Here is a 20,403-nt window from a genome sequence, read left to right on the forward strand (position 1 = left end):
TCCCCAATACAACTTCCAGTGACCTTGTGAATGATTGAATTTCTACACTTAAGCAAATTGGAAAGATTTCCCCAGATGTAAACTCGGGATTTTAGACTTGGGTACGCTTCAACATGCCCGGCTTCCAGTAAGCGCCCAAGAAGCACTTGTTGAACCGCACAGAAGAAATCAGATCCCCCGGTTCCGCCCTGGCAGCGAGGTGGGCCTATGGCAGGACGACGGAATCCATGGCTATTAAATTCTTATGTAAGAGTGAATGACCCTCCAGCCCACTTGACAGCTCTCCCTCAAGAAAAGTGCAAGGGCAGGGGAAGGAAGTGAGAGCAGTCTTTGCAAACACACACTCTTTCGGTGGCAGAGGCACAGATTGATTTCCAGCCTCGGTTCACCACACGCATCTGAAAATGCAGCTGCGCGCTCCGTGCGGTGCCGGGCGGGCGGAGGGGGCGGCGTGCCGGCATTTCGGTTGAGGCGTATTTCATTCCGTGGGTAAGGCCTGCCCACCCGGCACGCCCAAGAGCTCTGGGGCTGCGGTGACAGCGGCCCCACAAGGTGACTCGAGTTCAAGGCGGTACCCGTGGGGTCCCCGCCGGCGCGGGTGCAGGCCGGGCCCGGAGAAACCGGGCGCCCCGCCCCGGACTGCAGCGGCCCCCAGCGCCGCGCCGCTCGCCGTCCCCTCCGGGTTCCGCTGGGCGCCGCGCGCCGCCGGGCCGAGCCTCCCCGAGCCGCGGGGGCGCGGGCGCGGCGAGGCGCGGAAGATGGCGGCGCGGCCGGGCCCGGGGCGGCCGCGAGGGGCCACGGCGCTCTGCGGTCGGCTGGGCCGGCGCGGCTAGAGCGGCGCCTGGGCCCGGGCGGCGCGGCCTCCTCCCCGCCCGCCCGCCGCCGCCGCCGCCGCCGCGCCCCGCCCCGCGCGCCCGCCCGCGCGCCCGCCCCTCCCCGGGCCGCGGCCGTGCCCCGCGTCGCGCTCCCCCGGGATGGCCCGCGCGCCTCGGCGCTGCCTTACGGAGCATACGGCGGAGCAGCGGCGGCGGCCGCGCTCGGGGGGCGCGCGGCTGCGGCGGCGGCGGCGCCGCGCGTGAGGGGCCGCCTGGGGCCGAGCGGGCGCCGCCAACATGTCGGATACCAAGGTAAAAGTTGCCGTCCGGGTCCGGCCCCTGAACCGACGAGGTGAGGAGCTTTCCGCTCGTTTTCGTTTGTGGTCGGGATGAGGGCGGGGGCAACTTTGGAAACTGCGGGGCCGCGGGGCTGGACCGGCGGGAGCGGAGCCGGAGCGCCGGGGCGGAGGCGGCGCCCGCACCGGCCGCGGGGACCCGGTGCGCCGGCTCCCGGCTCCGGGCTCGGCCGCCTCCCGGGGGAGTCCCGCGCGGCGCGCAGAGGCGGGCTGCGGGCACGGATGCTCGGCTTGGCAACGTTCGTTTTCCCTTTTGCTTTCAGAACTGGAACTGAACACCAAGTGCGTGGTGGAGATGGAAGGGAATCAAACGGTCCTGCACCCTCCTCCTTCTAACACCAAACAGGGAGAAAGGTAAAGCGGGTGCCGAGAGGGCGGGCAGGAGGGTGCAGCCCCGCTGCCTCCTGCAAGTTTGAGCCAGGAAAATGGGAGTGCTCTTGCCTATTGTTAGGAGGACGGCTTCAAGTTTGTCGCACGCTCCTGTCTGAAGCTGTTGCAAGTCCAAGTTCCTCTCTCTCCTCCCTCTGCCCCCCTCCCCCTTGTCCCCTCCCATCTAGAGCGGCATCAAGGCAGGGCACCCCGGCCTGAACCAGGACCAGTCCGCTGTGTCCCCGGCCGGCTTCGAGGGCGCCGGATGGGACCCTAGAGATGATTAGTCCAATAGCCACATTTTACAGATGAGAAAACTGAGGCCTGAGGCGAGCAAGTGACCACCCCAAGGCCTAGTTCGTGGAACCCAGTGCCCCTGGTTCTTTCCACCACTGTACTGTTTGCTTTACTTGGCAGAATTGTTAAGGAACTTTGTGTGTAAAATGGGGGGTGGGAGGGAACACCTCCGCACAATAAAGCAGAACAGTTTTGTACGATGCAGGCTCAGGCCTGGACCATTTAAGATCTATTTTTTTGTTGGTGCTGAGTTGAGATAATGCCTGAATGTAATGCGCGAATTTCGATTTTCAAGGAAACAAAAGTAGTGCCTGGAGCTGTGTAGACACTGGGGGGATGTTTAAAAGGGGCTGCATTTACTAGATGGCAACATTTGCATTTGAAAAGTGGTAACTGTTGGATCCTTATTAATTCTGCTCTATTCCACGCAACAGTATGGGAAAATGCCCTAAAATAATTTGAATATTTGGCATTTTTTTGGTAAGCCCCTGAGAAGAAAACGGTTGGAATTCATTCAGTATAGCAATACAGTAGCTTGTAAAAATAGGAAAGAGAAATCAGGGAGATCTGACAAAATTAATTCCTCTCTGACGAGAGTTTGTGTTTCTAAAAGTCACCTGTTGATTGATGTGTTACAATTTAGTGATTTTTTTGTTGTTGTTCTTCAGAGATTTTTTTCACTAAAGAGAGACTCTTAAGTAGGGTTTGTTACTTTATCGCTAAAGGAAGCAACTGCCTTCATTCTATAATCATGCGGTGTTCAGGCATAGTTTTACTAAATTTGGGGGGGAGAAATTATCAGGAGGTAAGTTTGGGGATTCTTTGCTTTTTGTGCTGAGGCTAGAAATTTTTATCCAATGTGCAAACATTCTGCTTCCTGTAGCAGATTGTTATGGCTATTGTAAATAGCTGAGTTGTATTTAAAATATGTTAAATACTTTTCAGTAATGGATGTATCCTTGAATAATACTTTTAGATACATTTTAGAGATTTATAGGATTTTAGATACATTTATAGCAATGTAGTTGTGTATTTCTTAGTGATAGTAAGTAAACTCATTGAGTAAATTAAGATATTTACAGATTAAATTAGTCACCCACATCACCAACATTTCCCAACCCCCCCCCCCAACCTGAATATTGTTTGAGAAAAAAATTCTGCTGGGTCAGAGTCTTCAAAGCTGTCTAGGGAACAGGTAGAATGTTAACTCCTTTTATGTAGCTGTGGCTTCTGTTTCCCTTGCTGGTGTGACACCTGCTCCTTGTCACTCTTAACCATCAGGAGTGTTACTGTTAGCTACTATTTAATGAAATGAAGCTTTGTCATTTGTGGGCAGACACAGATTTAGTGTTGTGGAATTTGGATAGAAATTACAACTGTAGATGGTTGGAACTGCTAAATAATCAATTGATCATTTTTAGGGCCACCACTGCGGTTACTAATCAGCATCTTTTAAGTAATGATTTGAAGGGTGACTTTGGGATTTATCCATCTGCTTGCTTCTTGGAATAGCCCCTTATCTGGAACTATAAGAATAGCACTGAAACATGGGTGTTCTCTTGTTCTGACCTCCTGACAGATATGATTCTTTGAGTGGTGGATGGGCCCTTTCTGTGGGATTCTGCCTGGGTACCTGTCATTCAGTTTACAGACACACTGGGAGGAGTGAACACAGCAGTGCTGCTTGCAGGTTAGGATTACTGTCTTTGCAAGGAGGGAGACACCAAATGCATTTTGATTTTCATTAGGCAGCTTGGTTTTATGTTTCTCCAGTGGGTCTTCCCTTAAAGCAACAGTGCACTTAAAAATAGAAACAGTTCCTCCCTTGGGTTCTGGGTTGATTAATTGCAACAACGCTTCATGTTATGTTTGCAATTCATTTCTATCATTTGTTTTGGATAGAGCTCAGAGCAAGGCAAGACTATTATTTTTCTTACCTAGAAGTCCAAGGTTTGAAGTGTAAGAAGTTTTAAATTAATATTGGCAAACCTGTGTCAAATTGAAAATCACTTTTTTTTTCTGAATATTGCAAGAAATTACTAATGTATTAACCATGGTTGGAATTTTAAGTTACTGGGTGAAAGCTTCCACTCCTACCAGTAAAAACAAACAAGAGTGCATTGGTTTCCAGGAAAAGAAACAGATAGGCTTAGCTTTCATGGTTTTCCCCCTTTATGGAATCAAAGCCAAAACTACATGTTAAGGACTAAAAGATCACAGGTCTTCTGAGGTTAAAGATGTTTGTTTTGGTTCTGAAATTCTAAGATTATAATACACGACAGAGGTCCAGGTTAATAGTTGATGTGTTTATCAATCACCATTCTGAAACATTAAGACATATATGAATGTATTTCTTAAAATACCATTGCATTACCATGCAGGAGACATTTATGAAGTTCAGATCATGCTGGTACCATGCTTAGCTCAGGGGATCCAAAGATCACTACGGACCCATTGCCTGTGCCAGAGACTCTCACCTTTGAGAGACGTGGGAAAACAGGGGAAAAAATAATTAAAATATAATGTGGTAGATTATGTAGATTACACTTTTCCCACTATATATACCGTATCATTTGGAAATTACCTGTTTGCTCTTCTGTCTCCTCTCCTCGAGGCTTTGAGATCTGGGAAGGCAGGTACCTTGTCCTACTGACTTTTGTGTCCCGTGTTTCCAAACAGCATCTGGCACATAGCAGGCCCTCAGCAAATGTCTGCAGTGTGATGGTTTGCAGTGTGATGGGTGTGCTGAGGAGGGGCTGTGGATGTGACCCGGGGTCCTGGCGTCCTGCAAAGACAGGTGGCATTTGTGCCTGTCACGTGGGTGCTAAGAGTACAGGTTCACTTTTTCAAGATCGGGAGAAAGTCTTTTGTCAAAGTGAAAGCACACCTGCCTCAAATTACTTATGGGTGATTGTGTGTGCGTGCGTGCAGGATGTGGCATAGGGTGCGGAAGCCAGGCAATTCATGAAGGGAGAATAGAATGAGAACCCCTAATTTGCCAAAATAGGTAATAGTGGTTTTTTTTGCGGTACGCGGCCCTCTCACTGTCGTGGCCTCTCCCGTTACGGAGCACAGGCTCCGGACGCGCAGGCTCAGCGGCCATGGCTTACGGGCCCAGCCGCTCCGCGGCATGCGGGATCTTCCCGGCCCGGGGCACGAACCCGCGTCACCTGCATTGGCAGGCGGACTCTCAACCGCTGCACCACCAGGGAAGCCCGGTGATAGTTTTAAAATCAAAGTAGAAGCAGATGTACAGTGCAAAGCCTTCCTCTCACCCTGGTTGTCATCCCTACTCTTCCCATCCCCTCACCTGTCCAAAAAGTAACCACAGTCATTAACTTCTCATGCATATTTTCAAATACACACACATTTTATATATATATATATATTTCCACAAATATCTTTTCTATAATTAAATACCAGTATATTGACTCCTTCATATTTTTTTATTTTTTAATATCCTGTATGGGTGGTAGTAGTCGTTTTAAAAATATACATACCCATGTGTATATGAATCTGATCTTTATAACTTTTAAGAAGTGACGCTTTATTATGAGAGTATAATGGAACTTGCTTTCTGCAGACGTGTTTGTTCTTATTTTAAATCATTTTAAAGTAAGTGAATTGTAGGGTAAGCATCCAAAGCAATGTGCATATGTCAGTATAACCTAGCTAAGTTAAAAGAAAAATTGGACTAAATTTAGGGTTTTAGTAAAAGAGCATCAAAGTTTTAACTTGCCCAATTTTTCCGTACTGCAAGGTGGGTAGTGTAGCTTTTAAAGTATATGAGGGTGGGTCAGTGGAAGAAAACTACATCTTGGTCGACTGCATCTATACTTTCTAGTTTATGCATTATATGTTGCAAGTTTTTGATCGTTTCTTCCACCAGGCTGGCTTCCACTGCTATTCCAAAGTCGTCTAGGATGGTTCCTTCTGCTCGAGTATATCCGTAGACTGGAAATTTAAAAATTAGTTAAAATCATATAAAATGAAAAAGATCCATCACCTAAGAAGCAGTAATATTCCACATTATCTGATTGACTTTGAGTTTTATTGTGTTTTCTGTGTTGTTACTCTTCTCTCTGGTTCAAATATTACAAAGTTGATTGTAAGAAAGCAGAGTATTTAGATTTCAGTAATATAGGAGTGAGCATTCTTCATGCATGATATCAGTGGCATTTTAAAGAGTGTCACAATGGAATATTTTCATTAGCTGTCAACGTTTTCCATTTCTTTGCTTTACAATAAAGATAGATTGTCATCTCTCACTTTAAAAAACAGGACTAAAAGTAATTACAATGCTGTATAGATAGTAATTTTAAAATTATTTTGTTCACAGTTAAACATACATTTTACATTATGCACTGTTGTGTGTACGTATATGAAGGTTCATGAAAAAATTTACTATGTGCAATGTCTCTGTTATTTTCTACCACCTTTTTTTTTATAAAGGGAACTTTATTTTTATTTATTTATTTTTGGCTGCGTTGGGTCTTCGTTGCTGCGTGGGCTTTCTCTAGTTGTGGCGAGCAGGGGCTACTCTTCATTGCGCCGTATGGGCTTCTCATTGCGGTGGCTTTTCTCATTGTGGAGCACCGGCTCGTGGCGCGCAGTCTTCAGTAGTTGTGGCTCGAGGGCTCTAGAGCGCAGGCTCAGTAGTTGTGGCACACGGGCTTAGTTGCTCCACGGCATGGGAGATCTTCCTGGACCATGGCTTGAACCTGTGTCCCCTGCATTGGCAGGCGGATTCTTAACCACTACGCCACCAGGGAAGCCCTACCTGGTTTTGTTTTAATTCATTTTAGAAATGATGGTTGTGACTTACAGAATTAATTTCACAACCCGCTAAATGGTCACAAGTTTATAATTTGAAAAATACAAGTTTAATGGTTAAGAGGTTGGGTTCTGCATACATATATTTGTATATATATTTTAAAATCAGTGTAATAGTTTGAAGTGTGAAGTAGTTTTATAATTTATAAAGGCTATGGTTTAAAAAGAAGAATCCTCTTCATTTTTAGTCCCAGAGGCAGCCACATATAGTGATTTTAGCTTATTCTTTTGGGATTTCCCTCCATATTTCTGAGTAACATGCTGGTAGTGCTAGTTTTTAATTCGTTCTCTCTGTTTCCTTTCTGTGCCTTATTCTCACCCCATCCCCGAATTCTCCCCATCCCCCGTTTTCCCAATATAGTTATATAATGTATCAGTATTTAGTGCTTCCATTATTTAAATGACTGTATAGAACATTATTTACAGTTGAGCCATGTCTCTTCCATGATTTCTCCTATCATACAACACTTTTTGTTTTCCCTGGAGTTAATAAATGTTTTAATTTTTTTCCTTTCTCTCTAATTTGCTTCTTTTTTATGTACTTACCCTTAATTCAACTTTTAAATTATCTCTCCCTTGCCCACATCTCCTTTCAAGACATTTGGATATTATCAAGTGCTCTCTTGATTTCATCTTCTTAGAGACATTTCTCCTTGATCCTTCTAACATGTTCCTTTATGAACTGGTAACCTTCTCTGCCTGATGTAGCTGTCATCCTGGGGTTCCTGTCACATCATTCTGAGAATTCCTTTTATTTCTCTTCTGTGTGGAATCTGTTTTTCTGTTTCCTTTTTCTTTCTTGGTTTACTGTCTCAGTTTTGTAGAGCATATCCTTTGGTAGCTTCCTGAGAAAGAATGTTTGGGAAGTAAGGGGTTTTAAAACCATGAAAATATCTTCATTCCACCCACTTACCTCGTTAATAGTTTGGATGGGTATCAAATTCTATTTTGAAGATATTGTTGCTTTAATGTCTTCTAGCTTCCAGTGTTTCTCTTGAGAAGTCCAAAGCTATTTGGATTTCTAATCCTTTAGACGTGACCTAGATTTTCCCTTTCTGGAATCCTATAGAATATTTTCTTCCCCATTTTTGTGAAATCACAATGGTGGGCCTTTTGGACCTGGAAACTTGCATCCTTCAGTTCTGAAAAAAAATTATTGAATTAATTCATTAGCAAACACTTTTTTAAATTTACTCAGTTCTTTTCTGGAACACTTATTTGGACATGGGGTTTCCTGAAGTGGTCCTCTAATTACTTTATTTTTCCTTTCTACTTTTTTTTTTTTTTTTTTTGGTGGTACGCGGGCCTCTCACTGCTGTTGCCTCTCCCGTTGCGGAGCACAGGCTCCGGACGCGCAGGCCCAGCTGCCATGGCTCACGGGCCCAGCCGCTCCGCGGCATGTGGGATCTTCCTGAACCGGGGCATGAACCCGTGTCCCCTGCATCGGCAGGCGGACCCTCAACCACTGCGTCACCAGGGAAGCCCTCCTTTCTACTTTTTATCTCTTGTTTTTATTCAACCTTCTGGGAGATTTCATCCACTTTATCTTTCAACCCTATGTTTAATTTTTATTATATTTTTCATTTCCAAGAACTCTTATAGTCTTTTTTTTGTTTGTTTTAAAAATAGCATCCTATGCTTGTTTTCTGGTTGTGGCATTTTTTGTGTCTTTCTGAGGACACTAATGATAGTTTCCTCTATATAGTCGGTCTTTTTTTTTTTTTTTTAGTGCATAGTTTTGTTGGTGTTGGTGTCTGTCTTTTATGTTGAATCTCAAATGTATAGATTTTGGGCTTTCTCTAGGACAAGGACTATATATGATTTATCTTTGTGTTCTTAGGGCCTAGATTCAAGAATGCCCAGCACACAGAAAGCATTTTGTAAATTCTCTTTGTTGTTTTAAAAAAATGATTATTAATAAACGGTTCTGTCAACTCCCTTTTCTTTTTAGCTTCCAACAATAGAAATAAAAATGCTTTTCTTTTTCTTAAGAGCACGTGTAAATGCTAGAATTAAAGGTAGTAGCTGCCTTATACAACTCTTAGCTACCCACATTAATGAAGATAATCAGTGTAGTCAGTACAAAAGCTGGAAAAATAAGAAAAATCCTGTTTTTGTATCACTATTGCAAAAATTTTAGTTAGGAGATTTTTTTTTTTGTCATCATTAATTTTAAAATATGTATGCTTGTTGGACTGGGGAAATTTTTCAAAATGATACCAAACTGGCCAGTTTATCATCCTACCACTTGGCTGCTTCTGGCAAAATCTAGTTGGAGATAAGTGGATAACTTGGATTGTTTCCAATTTTCAATAAAATTACACATGCTGTGCACTCATATTTTAAAGAAATTTATAGGCCTTCCCTGGTGGTGCAGTGGTTAAGAATCCGCCTGCCAGTGTAGGGGACACAGGTTCAAGCCCTGGTCTGGGAAGATCCCACATGCTGTGGAACAACTAAGCCCGTGTGCCACAACCACTGAGCCTGTACTCTAGAGCCTGCGAGCCACAACTACTGAGCCCACGCACCACAGCTACTGAAGCCTGCACGCCTGGAGCCTGTGCTCCACAGCCAGAGAAGCCACTGCAGTGAGAAGCTCGTGCACTGCAGCAAAGAGTAGCCCCTGCTCACCGCAACTAGAGAAAGCCCGCATGTAGCAACGAAGACCCAACACAGACAAAAATAATTTAAAAAAAAAAGAACTTTATAAGAAAAAGTCTTTCACACATAGTAAGCTTTCTGAAGACATCAAGGTCTCTCAGTTATTCAACTACAGTTACCCTTTCTCAAATCTTCCCTGGAGCTATTTAGAGTTTAAAGGAGTTTGGAGAACATTACTGGCAAATGAAACGGAGAAACCAACAAGACATACAGAAACGCTCAGAAAGAGAACTTTGTACCTTCACAACATAGGAAATGAAGTTTACTAACAACACAGCTGTCAATAAAGGAAGTATGCTAAAATTCACATTAAAACAATCAAGAGTTGATTTATATGGGATTCAAGAGCTATCTTTTCAAAGATTACACAGTATTTCTGGGAATTTGGATTTGCAAATATAAGAAGAAAATATGAGAAATTCTTCCTTGGAAAATTAGTTTATTTGGCATTTTACCACCCAACAACTATGTGGAAACTAAATAAGCATGGGAAAAATGTCAAGTTTTCACATCTCTAAAATTTTATTGCAAAAATGAGTAATTCTTTTATTTGATTGTAAGATCTAAGGTTAAAAAAAGAAAAGTAGAGAGGAGAAATTCTTGGAGACTCTCAGAATTAGGTGGACAACCAGTCCAAGCCTCATCTTTTGCTTGAATGCAGTCTTGATTTCATTTTACTACGAGATGAACAATTCAGTGAATCATTGATGAAGCAGTAGAACTGTTTTACCAAATCATTCTTGAAATGAACTTTTCACGTCAAAGCGCAATTGTATCTTTTAAAAAGATTGCTTCCTTAGATACTCTAAAATGTTTTATAAGAAGCATGACAGAAATTTAAAAGGGGGGGTGGTGGCAGGGGGAAGGTGTCATTGTCTGGGCAAACCTAACAAATCCATTATTCTTATTTTTCCCCTTTCTTCATTTTGTCCTTGTCCATATAATATAAATATTTGTAATTACAATTTTGTGTTTTGCTTTCCTCGCATTTATATTTTGTCATGCAACATAGTTTTCATAATTATAATAATTGAGTAGTTTGTTGAGTTTCATAATTTTAAACCATATTTCTATATTTCTGGACCTGAAAGTTGTTCCTCTTAATGATTGTAAATAACTGAGAGCATCTTCGAGGAACTTTTTAAGAATCCTTTGCTAGTTGCAAGGCATTTCTTCCCAAGCAAGCTTGCTACTACAAAAATACATCTTTGAAATTGCATGACAACATATATTGCACGACATAAATTGCATGACAACATACTCCCTTATATTATAGTGGAGTTAAAGTTGATAAATTTCAGATTTAAGTATGAGCTAGGTCATGGAAAAAATGATTTTGTGTGGACAGTAACAACCCAGGGGTTCTCACACTTAAGAGTGCATCAGGGGACTTCCCTGGTGGTCCAGTGGTTAAGAATCTGTATTCCAGTGAAGGGGATGTGGGTTCAATCCCTGGTCAGGGAACTAAGATCTCACATGGCATGGGGCAACTAAGCTCACATGCTGCAACTACTGAGCCCTCCTGCCGCAACTACTGAGCCCGTGTGCCACAACTAGAGAAAAAGCCCACATGCCACAATGAAGAGCCCACGTGCTGCAACTAAGATCCGATGCAGCCAAATAAATAAATGTCAAAAAAAGAAAAAAACAGTCCCACCCAAAAGGTTCTGATCCAGTAGCTTGGCTTGAGAATTTGCATTTCTAACAAGTTCCCAGGTGATGCTGCTGCTGTTAGCTCCGGACCAAGCTTTGAGAATCACTGCTTTAGACCAGGACTGTCCAATAGAATTTTCTGTGATGATGGAAATGTTCTACACATCTGCTGTCCAATATGGTAACCACTGGCCATGCATGATTACTGAGCACTTGAAATGTGGCTAGTGCAACCAAAGAACTGAATTTTAAATTTTATTTCATTTTCATTAGTTTAAATTTAAACTGCAGATGGCTACTGTATTGGACAGTAGGGGTCCGGACATGGTTCTAAACTTTGGTTGCACATTAGAATCACCTGGGGGGCTTTAAAAATCGATGCCTGGGTCCTACCCCCAGAGTTTCTGGCTTAATTGGGCTGTAGTGGCACCTTAGGCATTGGGATTTTTAGCCGCTTTCCAGATGTCCCAGTTAGGATTGTTGTTTAACAAATCATCCCTAAAGTTAGTGGTCTGAAACCACCATTTTTTAATGCCCCTGGCCTCTGTGGGTCAGGAATTTGGACAAAGTAGATATGACTTGTCTCTGCTTCTCATTGTCTGGGGTCTCATCTTGAAGACTAGAAGTCTGAGGGTGTAGTCATCGGAGGGCTTGACCAGGTTGGATGTCGGAGGTGGTTAACACACATGGTTGGTAGTTGATTCTCATGTGTAGTGAAGGTTGACAAACACTGATCTAGTTTAATAAAGCAGGTTTTAAAGCCCAGTTTCACAGCTTGTCCTTTGGTTTATTTTACCATCCTGATTGTGATCATGTATGCACATTCTCATAACCATTAACGTTCTCAAAACTAAAGTCTGAAAGCCTCATAAAGTCAGCCTAAATATTTACCTTATTAAGGCGACTTATGGAACTTTAATAGGGTCTTCGTATTATTATGAAAGTTAAGCCTCACAAATAAATTCTCTCCCATTTGAGAAAAGCCTCCTATTCTCTATCCAGGTGTATTTAATCAAAATACCTCTTCTTATTTGCTTTTACTTAAATTGTGGCAGAGGGGGAAGGAATTACCTCGATTATCTAGATGCAGGGTGCTTGCCTATCCTTCAGCTGACTCCTCCACCTGACTTCTTGGGAAGCACAGGTTTCTCAGCTTTCTAATGGCCTGTGGACCACAATTCCCTGCTTCAGGCCCTGGAACTATGTGGCAGTCCCAACCTCAACTCCTGAACCATTGCAGAGCCCTAGGGACCCCATCTGTGTGGAGGCTCCGGACGGTGTGATGACTGGATGGGAAGACTGGATGCTGCAGGGTCCTGCCACTAACGTGGTCTGTATCCTTGAGCTAGCCATGAACACTTCATCATCTGTCAAACTGCGGGCTAAACTAGGTAACCGGTAAGGTTTTTTAAGCTCTAAAATTTAGATTTATCCCAACTATACTTACATGTAGAGTTGAATCAAATAGAGTAATAGGTAACACTTACAGGGGCTGAAATGGGTTGGGTTGTAATTTACTTCTTGTCAGAGTGTGAGGAAAACCGGGGAGGAAGGGTCACTGTTCTTGGGAGGCTCTGTTTGCCTGCAGTAGCTGATGCGAGAATTGAAGGTGTCAAGTGAAATAAGACAGCCACTAGCTCCAGATAGCTGAAGCCATTATCAGCTAGCTGGGGAGCCTGGGTTCCTTACAGACATTTCTACATGCCTCCTGTTTCAGCTAGGACAGCGGCTTTTATACGTGCCTACAGGGCATTATAAATCTTCTGATTTGGTCCTTTCAATTAGTTTTTATCTTGTACAGTTGTGTTCTTTTGGGGAACCAGTGATTTTTAAAGGCATACAGCTGTTTTATGTGATAAGTCTGTATGTATGGGGGTGGAGAAATGACATTTCCAGAGCTGTTAGCCTAAAACTTACTTGGGCAGTTTGTTTTATTTCTGAGGGTTCTGTTATAACCTAACCAAAAGTGTGGTTAATTCCCAATATTTCTTATCTTCAACTGTGAGATGAATTCTGTTTAGTAAGAAAGAGAGAGAGAAAGAAAGGGGGAAAGAGAGAAAGGGGGGAGAGAGTGAGAGTGTTTCCTTTCGGGTTTGTGTCCTCTTACCCATTCTTTTGAAAGCAGAGTGGAGTTATTGATTCTCTCAGACCCTTTAGAGTCTGGTCTGTAGGTGTGATGAGCTTTGCTACTGTTAGAAGAGGTGTGAGGAAAGCATCTGTGTGCCGTTGCCTTGAGGGAAGAAGTTCGGAGCCTTGTTTTTTTAAAAGACAGGGAACAGGAAGGAAGGCTTTGAGGAAAGGGAAGCTTTACCCTTTGTTGTTGGCTCTTTGTGTTGTCTTGAAGAGACACTCCCTAGATTGTACACCCACCATGAATGACCACAACTATTCATGTATCTCAAGCTGGGAGCCTCAGGGGAGAATCAGAAAGGGCAAAACCATGCTGAACTGCTCAGGCATTCTATTGCAATATTGAGTGGATTTATCTCCAATTTTGGAAGGGTCATGCAGTAAAGCCTCATGTAGTTTGTTGAGCAGATTAATACGCCTTTAAACATACTTACATTTTGTAGTTTAATAAAAGAAGTCCTCAGAATTGATGCTTTGTGTGCCCACCTATCTATAATCCCAGCTCAGTAGAGAATGTGACAAGATGTAGAGCTGAACTTGTAACTGCTCTTTTTAAAATTGGATAACAAACTGTTAGCGTTTTTTGTTTTGTTTTGTCTTTTGCTCTCTATCTTTAATGACTTCTATTTAGATTGTTAATTAAAGTTTAGTATTCCCTGTACAAATTGTAACAGGGGATGGTTACATTATCGTGTTAAGAGCGAGCCTTAAAATTACTGTTTCCAGGGTAATGCTTTGAGTAAGGAGGAAGGAGTGTGGTAGGGGAAGCTTATCAAGATAATGGTGTTAAATTTGAGCAGCCTTATCCAGTTTTAAACATCTGCCTTTTTGATCTAGAGTTACTGTAACAAACAGGTAACATTAGCATGGTAATGTAACTAAGTTTGTTTTTGTTTTTGAAGCCTTTAAGTTTTGCTGGCTTTGATAGTTAGCAATAGAATAGTATCCCCCCCACACACAATGACAACTTAGTCTGCGTTTTTGTGACGAATTACGCAGTGGAAATAATTTTTCCCAATTGTTTTTCTTTTAAATACTGAACAAAGAGTCTTCCTTATTTGTGTGTATAAATGAATTTTTCTGAATGGCAGTGTACATCTTTGCTTTTGTAGTTTGATACATTGAAATAACCTCACCCATCTATTTAAAAGTTAGCCCAGATAAAGTTTAAATGTTCATAAGTATGTGAATTACTTTGTTTTTTTTTTTTTTTTTTTGCAGTACATGGGCCTCTCACTGTTGTGGCCTCTCCTGTTGCGGAGCACAGGCTCTGGACGCGTAGGCTCAGCTGCCATGGCTCACGGGTCCAGCCACCCCGCGGCATGTGGGATCTTCCCGGACCGGGGAATGAACCCATGTCCCCTGCATCAGCAGGCAGACTCTCAACCACTGCGCCACCAGGGAAGCCCTGAATTACTTTGTATTTGAGCCAGAGCTTTTACTCAATGAAAGGAAATCTTTTATTTGCCTTTCGTATGTTTCTGTGGCCATCCAGTTGGGTGTAAATATCTAGTAGTTTTGTAAAACACTATCAAGTATTGTGACAGAATGATGTAGTGGTCCAGAGCCACTCAGAGGACTTGGGAGACCAACTGCTTATATTTGAAACTGATTATGCAACTGACTAGCTGCAAAATGTCTGGCAAGTCCCTTAACCCTCTGTGCCTGTATTTCCTCATCAGTAAAATGGGAATAATAAAATTACAGACCCATAGCGGTTGTGAGGATTACCTGAAAAACTGGGTTCACCTCTTGGTGGGTGTCAGAGAGGGAGAAGGAGGACTTATTACTAAGTAATAAGGAAAACACCGGGATCTTTCTCAGAGCTGTGGCTCCCCAGCAGCAGAATTGGGGAAGTTTTAAACTAAGGGTACCTGCATATTCATGAAGGGGCTTGAGCCCAGGAGAATTCAGCGTAGAATTGGGGCAAAGGTCAACAGAGCCCAGGCTTTAGTTGATTGAAGTCACAAAAGGTCAACTTCATCATTCTGTCCTCCACCAGGGTGGGGACCTTATTTCCTACAGACTCAAAACTATGTATCAGATGACTGTGTATAGCCCTTGAGGAGGAACTAGGGCTCTGTTTATCGCTGAACTGTGTTTCTTGACTGCTTTCCCTTTGTTCCTGCATCCCCTGGCTTCATTTAAGAGCATTAATTACTGAGACCTGTTCAAGGGCAAGCATTGTAGCCAGGCTTAGATCCCCAAATGGCTTAGGTCAAAATGGCTTCTCTTCTGTCAAGGAAGCCGTGCCTGGTTCACTTCCTCCAGGGACCCCCTACCCCATCTGTTTATAATAGCAGGGTACCTTGCACAGGGCACACATTAAGTGTTGACAATTTAATATTTTTATTAACACGGAACACTTAAAGCTTGTTGACCTACGCTTTGCTTCTCATTCCAAGTTTAATGAATGAGGTTTTTTTTAACACCCAAGAAGAGCAATTAAAGAAGGACGTCTCAAAATTTTTGCTTTTTATTGTTATGAATTTTCTGATTTAAATGTGGACACTTCATGCAGTATGTGGTGACACTTTGTGGTGTTAAATGAGACACTTGCCATGTCTCAGCTGACAGACCACAGGAGCACTGCTCTTTGGAGATGGATGTGTTGAATTTTGTTGAAAGGGAAATTCCTTCTATGACAGGTGTTCACCAGTCTGGTCATTTGGCAGTCATTCATTTGGGCAAAGAATATATGCCCATAAATTGTATGTGAACACATTGGGAAGTGTAATTTTTTGACAAAATTTTGACATGTTTGTAAAAGTATGTTTGGGAGGAATGGGGGGCTGGCGATGGGAGGGTGCACCAAAGCCCTGGGACAAGATCTGAGGGGGAAAACCCGCAGTGCAAAGAGCTTGCCCTGGAATTTGACGCATTGCCAAACTATCTGAATAACAAGAGAGCCTGTTTGGAGACCTGCATAGGGATGGGACCGTAGCCCTAATTGTGCAACTTCAGCGCTGTGTTCCAGGTAGTGGGTGTCCATCCATTGTTTCCTTAGACACAGTACGTTCTCAGTAAATGTCTGTTGTGTTGATTGTATTTCTGTTAATTGGATATATGGTTACTAGGCTGTAGTTAGTATAGGAGATTTGTAGATGGTCAGTACTACCTAGTCATAGACTAACTTCTGAGGAAATGAACATCTGGAGCTACCGAAACATTGTATTCAGTAATATTGGGTTTCTGTGCTTTTTTTTTTTTTTCTGTCTGAGGAAACTGACTTTATTATCCCAGGTCCCCAGGCTGGTGACTCTTGTTTCCAATGTTTACCGTACTGGAGTCATGGACTCAGGGCCTTTCTAAAAACTCAAAATAGACATACAGTTTTTCTTGTATATCTGGTTCTCTGGCGCCCCTTAACTGAATATGCATTATCCCGAACTCTCCTATTTATTTATCTGTTTGTTGGTAATCTTCTGGGTTTTGGTAGTCTTTCACTGACACACTAAAATTTAGAAAATATATTTAGACTATTTCACAGAAATATTCGAGTTTCCTTTGAACTTACTAGTCATTTTCTTAAACATTTTTTGCAAAAAGATATACAAATATGGAAACCTAAATGCATGCAGATTTGTGGGGTTTTTTAATACGGGAGTGATGTACGCCTTCTCAGAAATTTTGGTCAGATTATCCAATTTCCTGTGTGCAGAAATACACGAAAACTAAAGAGGAAGATAAAGAAAAATTTTGATGTACTAAATTCTTTGTACATTTACGTGGATGATCATCAAGTGTGCTTTGCTTTTCTCCTTTCTCCCTCTGCGTGTCAGACGCCTCAGCCAACATTCCCAGCCTGTGGCTTTGTAAGTGGGGAAAATACAGGCGTGTTCCTCCCGTTTGCCTCCCCCTCTCTCTGCTGTGTCCTTTGATGTCTTCCAGGCTCTGAGAGTTTGGTGCTGCTGCCCTTGTTCCACCCCTGGAAGCAGAGAACTTGATGGGGCGGTGGGAGGAGGAAGAATTAAAGGAATTGAATTGACCTGGGCCCTGACCTTCCTGGCCCTCGTCAAAGCCGTCTCAGTGATCTGGAGTCAGCATTAGGCTGAGATTGGGGAGACAGGGTCAGACTACATGTGCCCCATTCCGTAGCTGGAATGTTTTAAAGTATCTGAGGTATGTATTAGGTATCTTCAATTTTCATTTGGGAAGATAAAGCCTTTTTTTACTTGATTAGTCAACCTTCATGGTTAAATGGCTGTTAATCGGCACGAATCAGAGCCTGTCAGAAAGTGTCATTCCAGGTGGGACACTGAATGCAGAGGAACATTTTTATTTCAGGATTCTGAGACAGGGGATCTAATGACAACATGAAAGTGAAGCGATTTCACATCAGTTACACGCTTACAGCAATTTGCCTGCTTCAGTTACTGGTGTGTGTGTGTGATTCTGATCAATTTCAATGCGGTCTTTGACTGAAAGTCTGGATCCTGGATAAGCCTGGCTCTGAAAACTCCTCCCTAAGCCTCTCATTTAGTGAATTCTTTCTAGGGATGTCACTGATAGGTCCTGGTAGGAGTGTTGAGCAGAAATAGGTTATAGCCGTTCAGAAGCCTTGAATCAGTTCCCCTGATCATTCTGGTGCCCTTCCTCCATCCATGTGGCCAAAACCTGTGGCCCTGAGTAAAGACAGAAATAAGTATTGCAGAAGGCCAGCTTGTTCACACGTGTTTGCCTACAGTGGGCTGCTGTGAACGTACAAGCAGGTTGGTGGTCCTTGATCTGCTTTGGAGTTAGTTAAGTAGGAGTAATGTGGTATTTGTGGGGGCTACTGAAAACTCGTTAGGATTTGAATGTGTAGAAAACCAAGCCAAAGCTACCTCTTTCTGGCATCTCCTGCTTGAGATCACCAAGCCCCTGGGTAGAATGAGGTAATTTTAGAGTATCCTCACTTGTGATGTTTGCAGTGCAAATGCTTGCTAGCCGGAGCCCCGTGGTCCCGTTCTTGAAGCCACCCGCTGCCCTGCTCGTCCCACAGGTGCCCCGTGTCATTAGGAAGTAGTGGGCTGCCCTTTTCTGAGCAAGGTGGAATTGAGAGAAGCTGTAGTTTAGGAACTGGTGTGCATTTCGGGGCCTATACACTGGGAAAAAACAATACCGTTCACGTTTCTAGTTTTCTGAAAAGCTGTCTTTCACGAAAGCTCTTCAGTTGCTTGTGGCTTCTCGCTTCCAGTATGTGGCCCTTTAATAAAGACTTGTGCTTTGACAGCAGGATATCACATCAGCGCACACAGCCACGTGGTACTGGTGTCCTGACTGTAAATATGTCCCTGTATGAAAATTGTCAGTGGGGGCAGAGGCCCTGGCCAGTATCTGGTGCCACCTGGTCTGGGGGCTGTTGCGTGGAGGCCAGCCAGGTGGGAACTGCCTAGTATCTCCTACACTCGCTCTGACGGGGGCGGCAGATAACAGGGCTCCTTGCTGTTTTGCACAGTTTAGTGAATGATCTTTGGGGTGTGTCAGTCTTCCGAACTTGAAGCACTTGTTTCTCATTTTGGCCAGGCTCTAGCCTTGACATTGGGCTGGACTTTCGGGAAGAAGCTTGGCATTTTATATTTTAATAAACTGTCCAGTCTTCTTTGTCTCTGTTGGTGGTTGGGGAGCTCTGTGGGTGGTGGAGAGGAGATAGAGCACATGTAGGCATCGTGTGGGTACCTTAGTCCAAGTGCTCTGACCACTTGCCACCTCCACCCCGAAGGTCAGCTGATCCCCTTGGAGGGTGGGCACATCTGGACAGGCCTGCTCTGAAGAGGCCGCCCGGGGCTTCTGGTTAATGGCTCAGGAACCCTAGCTCTGTGAAGAGCTATTCCAGGCTCCTGGTCCTTCTCCACTAGCTTCTAGAGTGTTTTACAGGTTTGAGGCGTGGCTTACTGTGAACATTTTGTTAGTGCATGTGTGCATGCTTGCGTACTTGCTTATTTGTTTATTTAGCTTATCTGCAAGCAGAATGATACTTGTAAAGTGCCTTGTGTTCGTTTACTGACAGTTCATTATAGCTCTGTGAGTTCTGTCATGGAGTGCTGAGTCAATGTTTCCAAATACTTGAGAGGAAGATAATAATAACCAACTTCATGGCCCTGGAGAATTTGTGCAAATGGCTTATTGCCCCTTCTAGATGTAAACTTAGGGCAGAACCCCTGGTTTTATTTATCTTCGGTTTCTTTGTTCCTTTCCCCCAGGAGCCAGCACATGCCTCGTACATAGTAGGCGCCTCCTAGATGTTTATGATTGGATACTGTGAAAGATATGGATGTGCATTTTACAAGAAGAGCTGTGCCTGGTCCATGAGTCTGTGGGTGGAGTGTTTTTATTTGATCCTCAGGCTGTGTCTGTTATGTCATTTGTGGTTTTGCCACTTCTAGTCTGGGCCCTATGAGACCTCTAATTTTTGCATTCTATTATTACAGAGTTATAGGCTCTGCACTGTTATGTGATCTGTTTGTTTGTCTTTGATAATGGCAGTACAAGTGTGGCCCTTGAGCCTTACAACTTTGACTACCACTGCCCGGGGCTGACAAGCAGAGGCCGTAGCTGCTTAGTATCACTTAAGTAAAGGTCGATCCAGCCAAGGGGTCACCCAGCCTTTGACAAAGTTCACATTTTTAATGTCTGCTGCGTAACATATGTGGCAGCCTCAGCAGCAAGCTCTGTACAGGTAACTAGCAGAAGAGAATCCTGTCCTGGGCAAAGTCATGAGCTTAGGTATGTTTCACCCCCTGTAGTGCTAGAGCTTTTGTCTGCCCCAGAGGTGGTATGCGGTCCCAGACTTGGGTGGATCCTAGAGCAAGCTGACTTGGTTGGCACTGATGTGAGTCAATATGAGAAGAGAGGAGGTGCTATGGGGAGAGCCGGCTGGAGGCACAGAACTGAGAGGAAGGGAAGATGCTGGAGTGGTGGGGAGTTGCCCATGCATCTTCCTCCACCTTCATCTGGAGTCCGGTGCCTGTTACCCTGGGTCAGCTCCCTGGTTTTAGGGGCTGCTGGCCCACTTACTCTTTTTTTTTTTTTTTTTTTTGCTGTACGCGGGCCTCTCACTGTTGTGGCCTCTCCCGTTGAGGAGCACAGGCTCCGGACGCGCAGGCTCAGCGGCCATGGCTCACGGGCCCAGCCGCTCCGCGGCACGTGAGATCCTCCCAGACCGGGGCACGAACCCGTGTTCCCTGCATCGGCAGGCGGACTCCCAACCACTGCGCCACCAGGGAAGCCCAGGCCCACTTACTCTTCTTCCTCCTGGTGGGTGAGGGCACCTCTCATCCTCTGGTTCCTAGGCAATTGGGTTGATA

The 20,403-nt window shown here is 44.0% G+C and overlaps 1 protein-coding gene across 1 annotated transcript in view; it reads left to right on the forward strand.

The window, feature by feature from the left end:
* The first annotated feature begins 1,050 nt into the window (after window positions 1–1,050).
* The window catches only part of KIF13A (kinesin family member 13A), a 213,883-nt gene continuing 194,530 nt past the window's right edge, over window positions 1,051–20,403 (forward strand). Inside the window, 2 exon segments of the mRNA XM_060307207.1 lie at window positions 1,051–1,167; window positions 1,435–1,525. Coding sequence (XP_060163190.1) covers window positions 1,113–1,167; window positions 1,435–1,525 — 146 coding nt within the window. The 5' untranslated portion in view covers window positions 1,051–1,112.

Source organism: Globicephala melas, chromosome 11, assembly GCF_963455315.2.
Source record: "Globicephala melas chromosome 11, mGloMel1.2, whole genome shotgun sequence".
NCBI lineage: Eukaryota > Metazoa > Chordata > Mammalia > Artiodactyla > Delphinidae > Globicephala > Globicephala melas.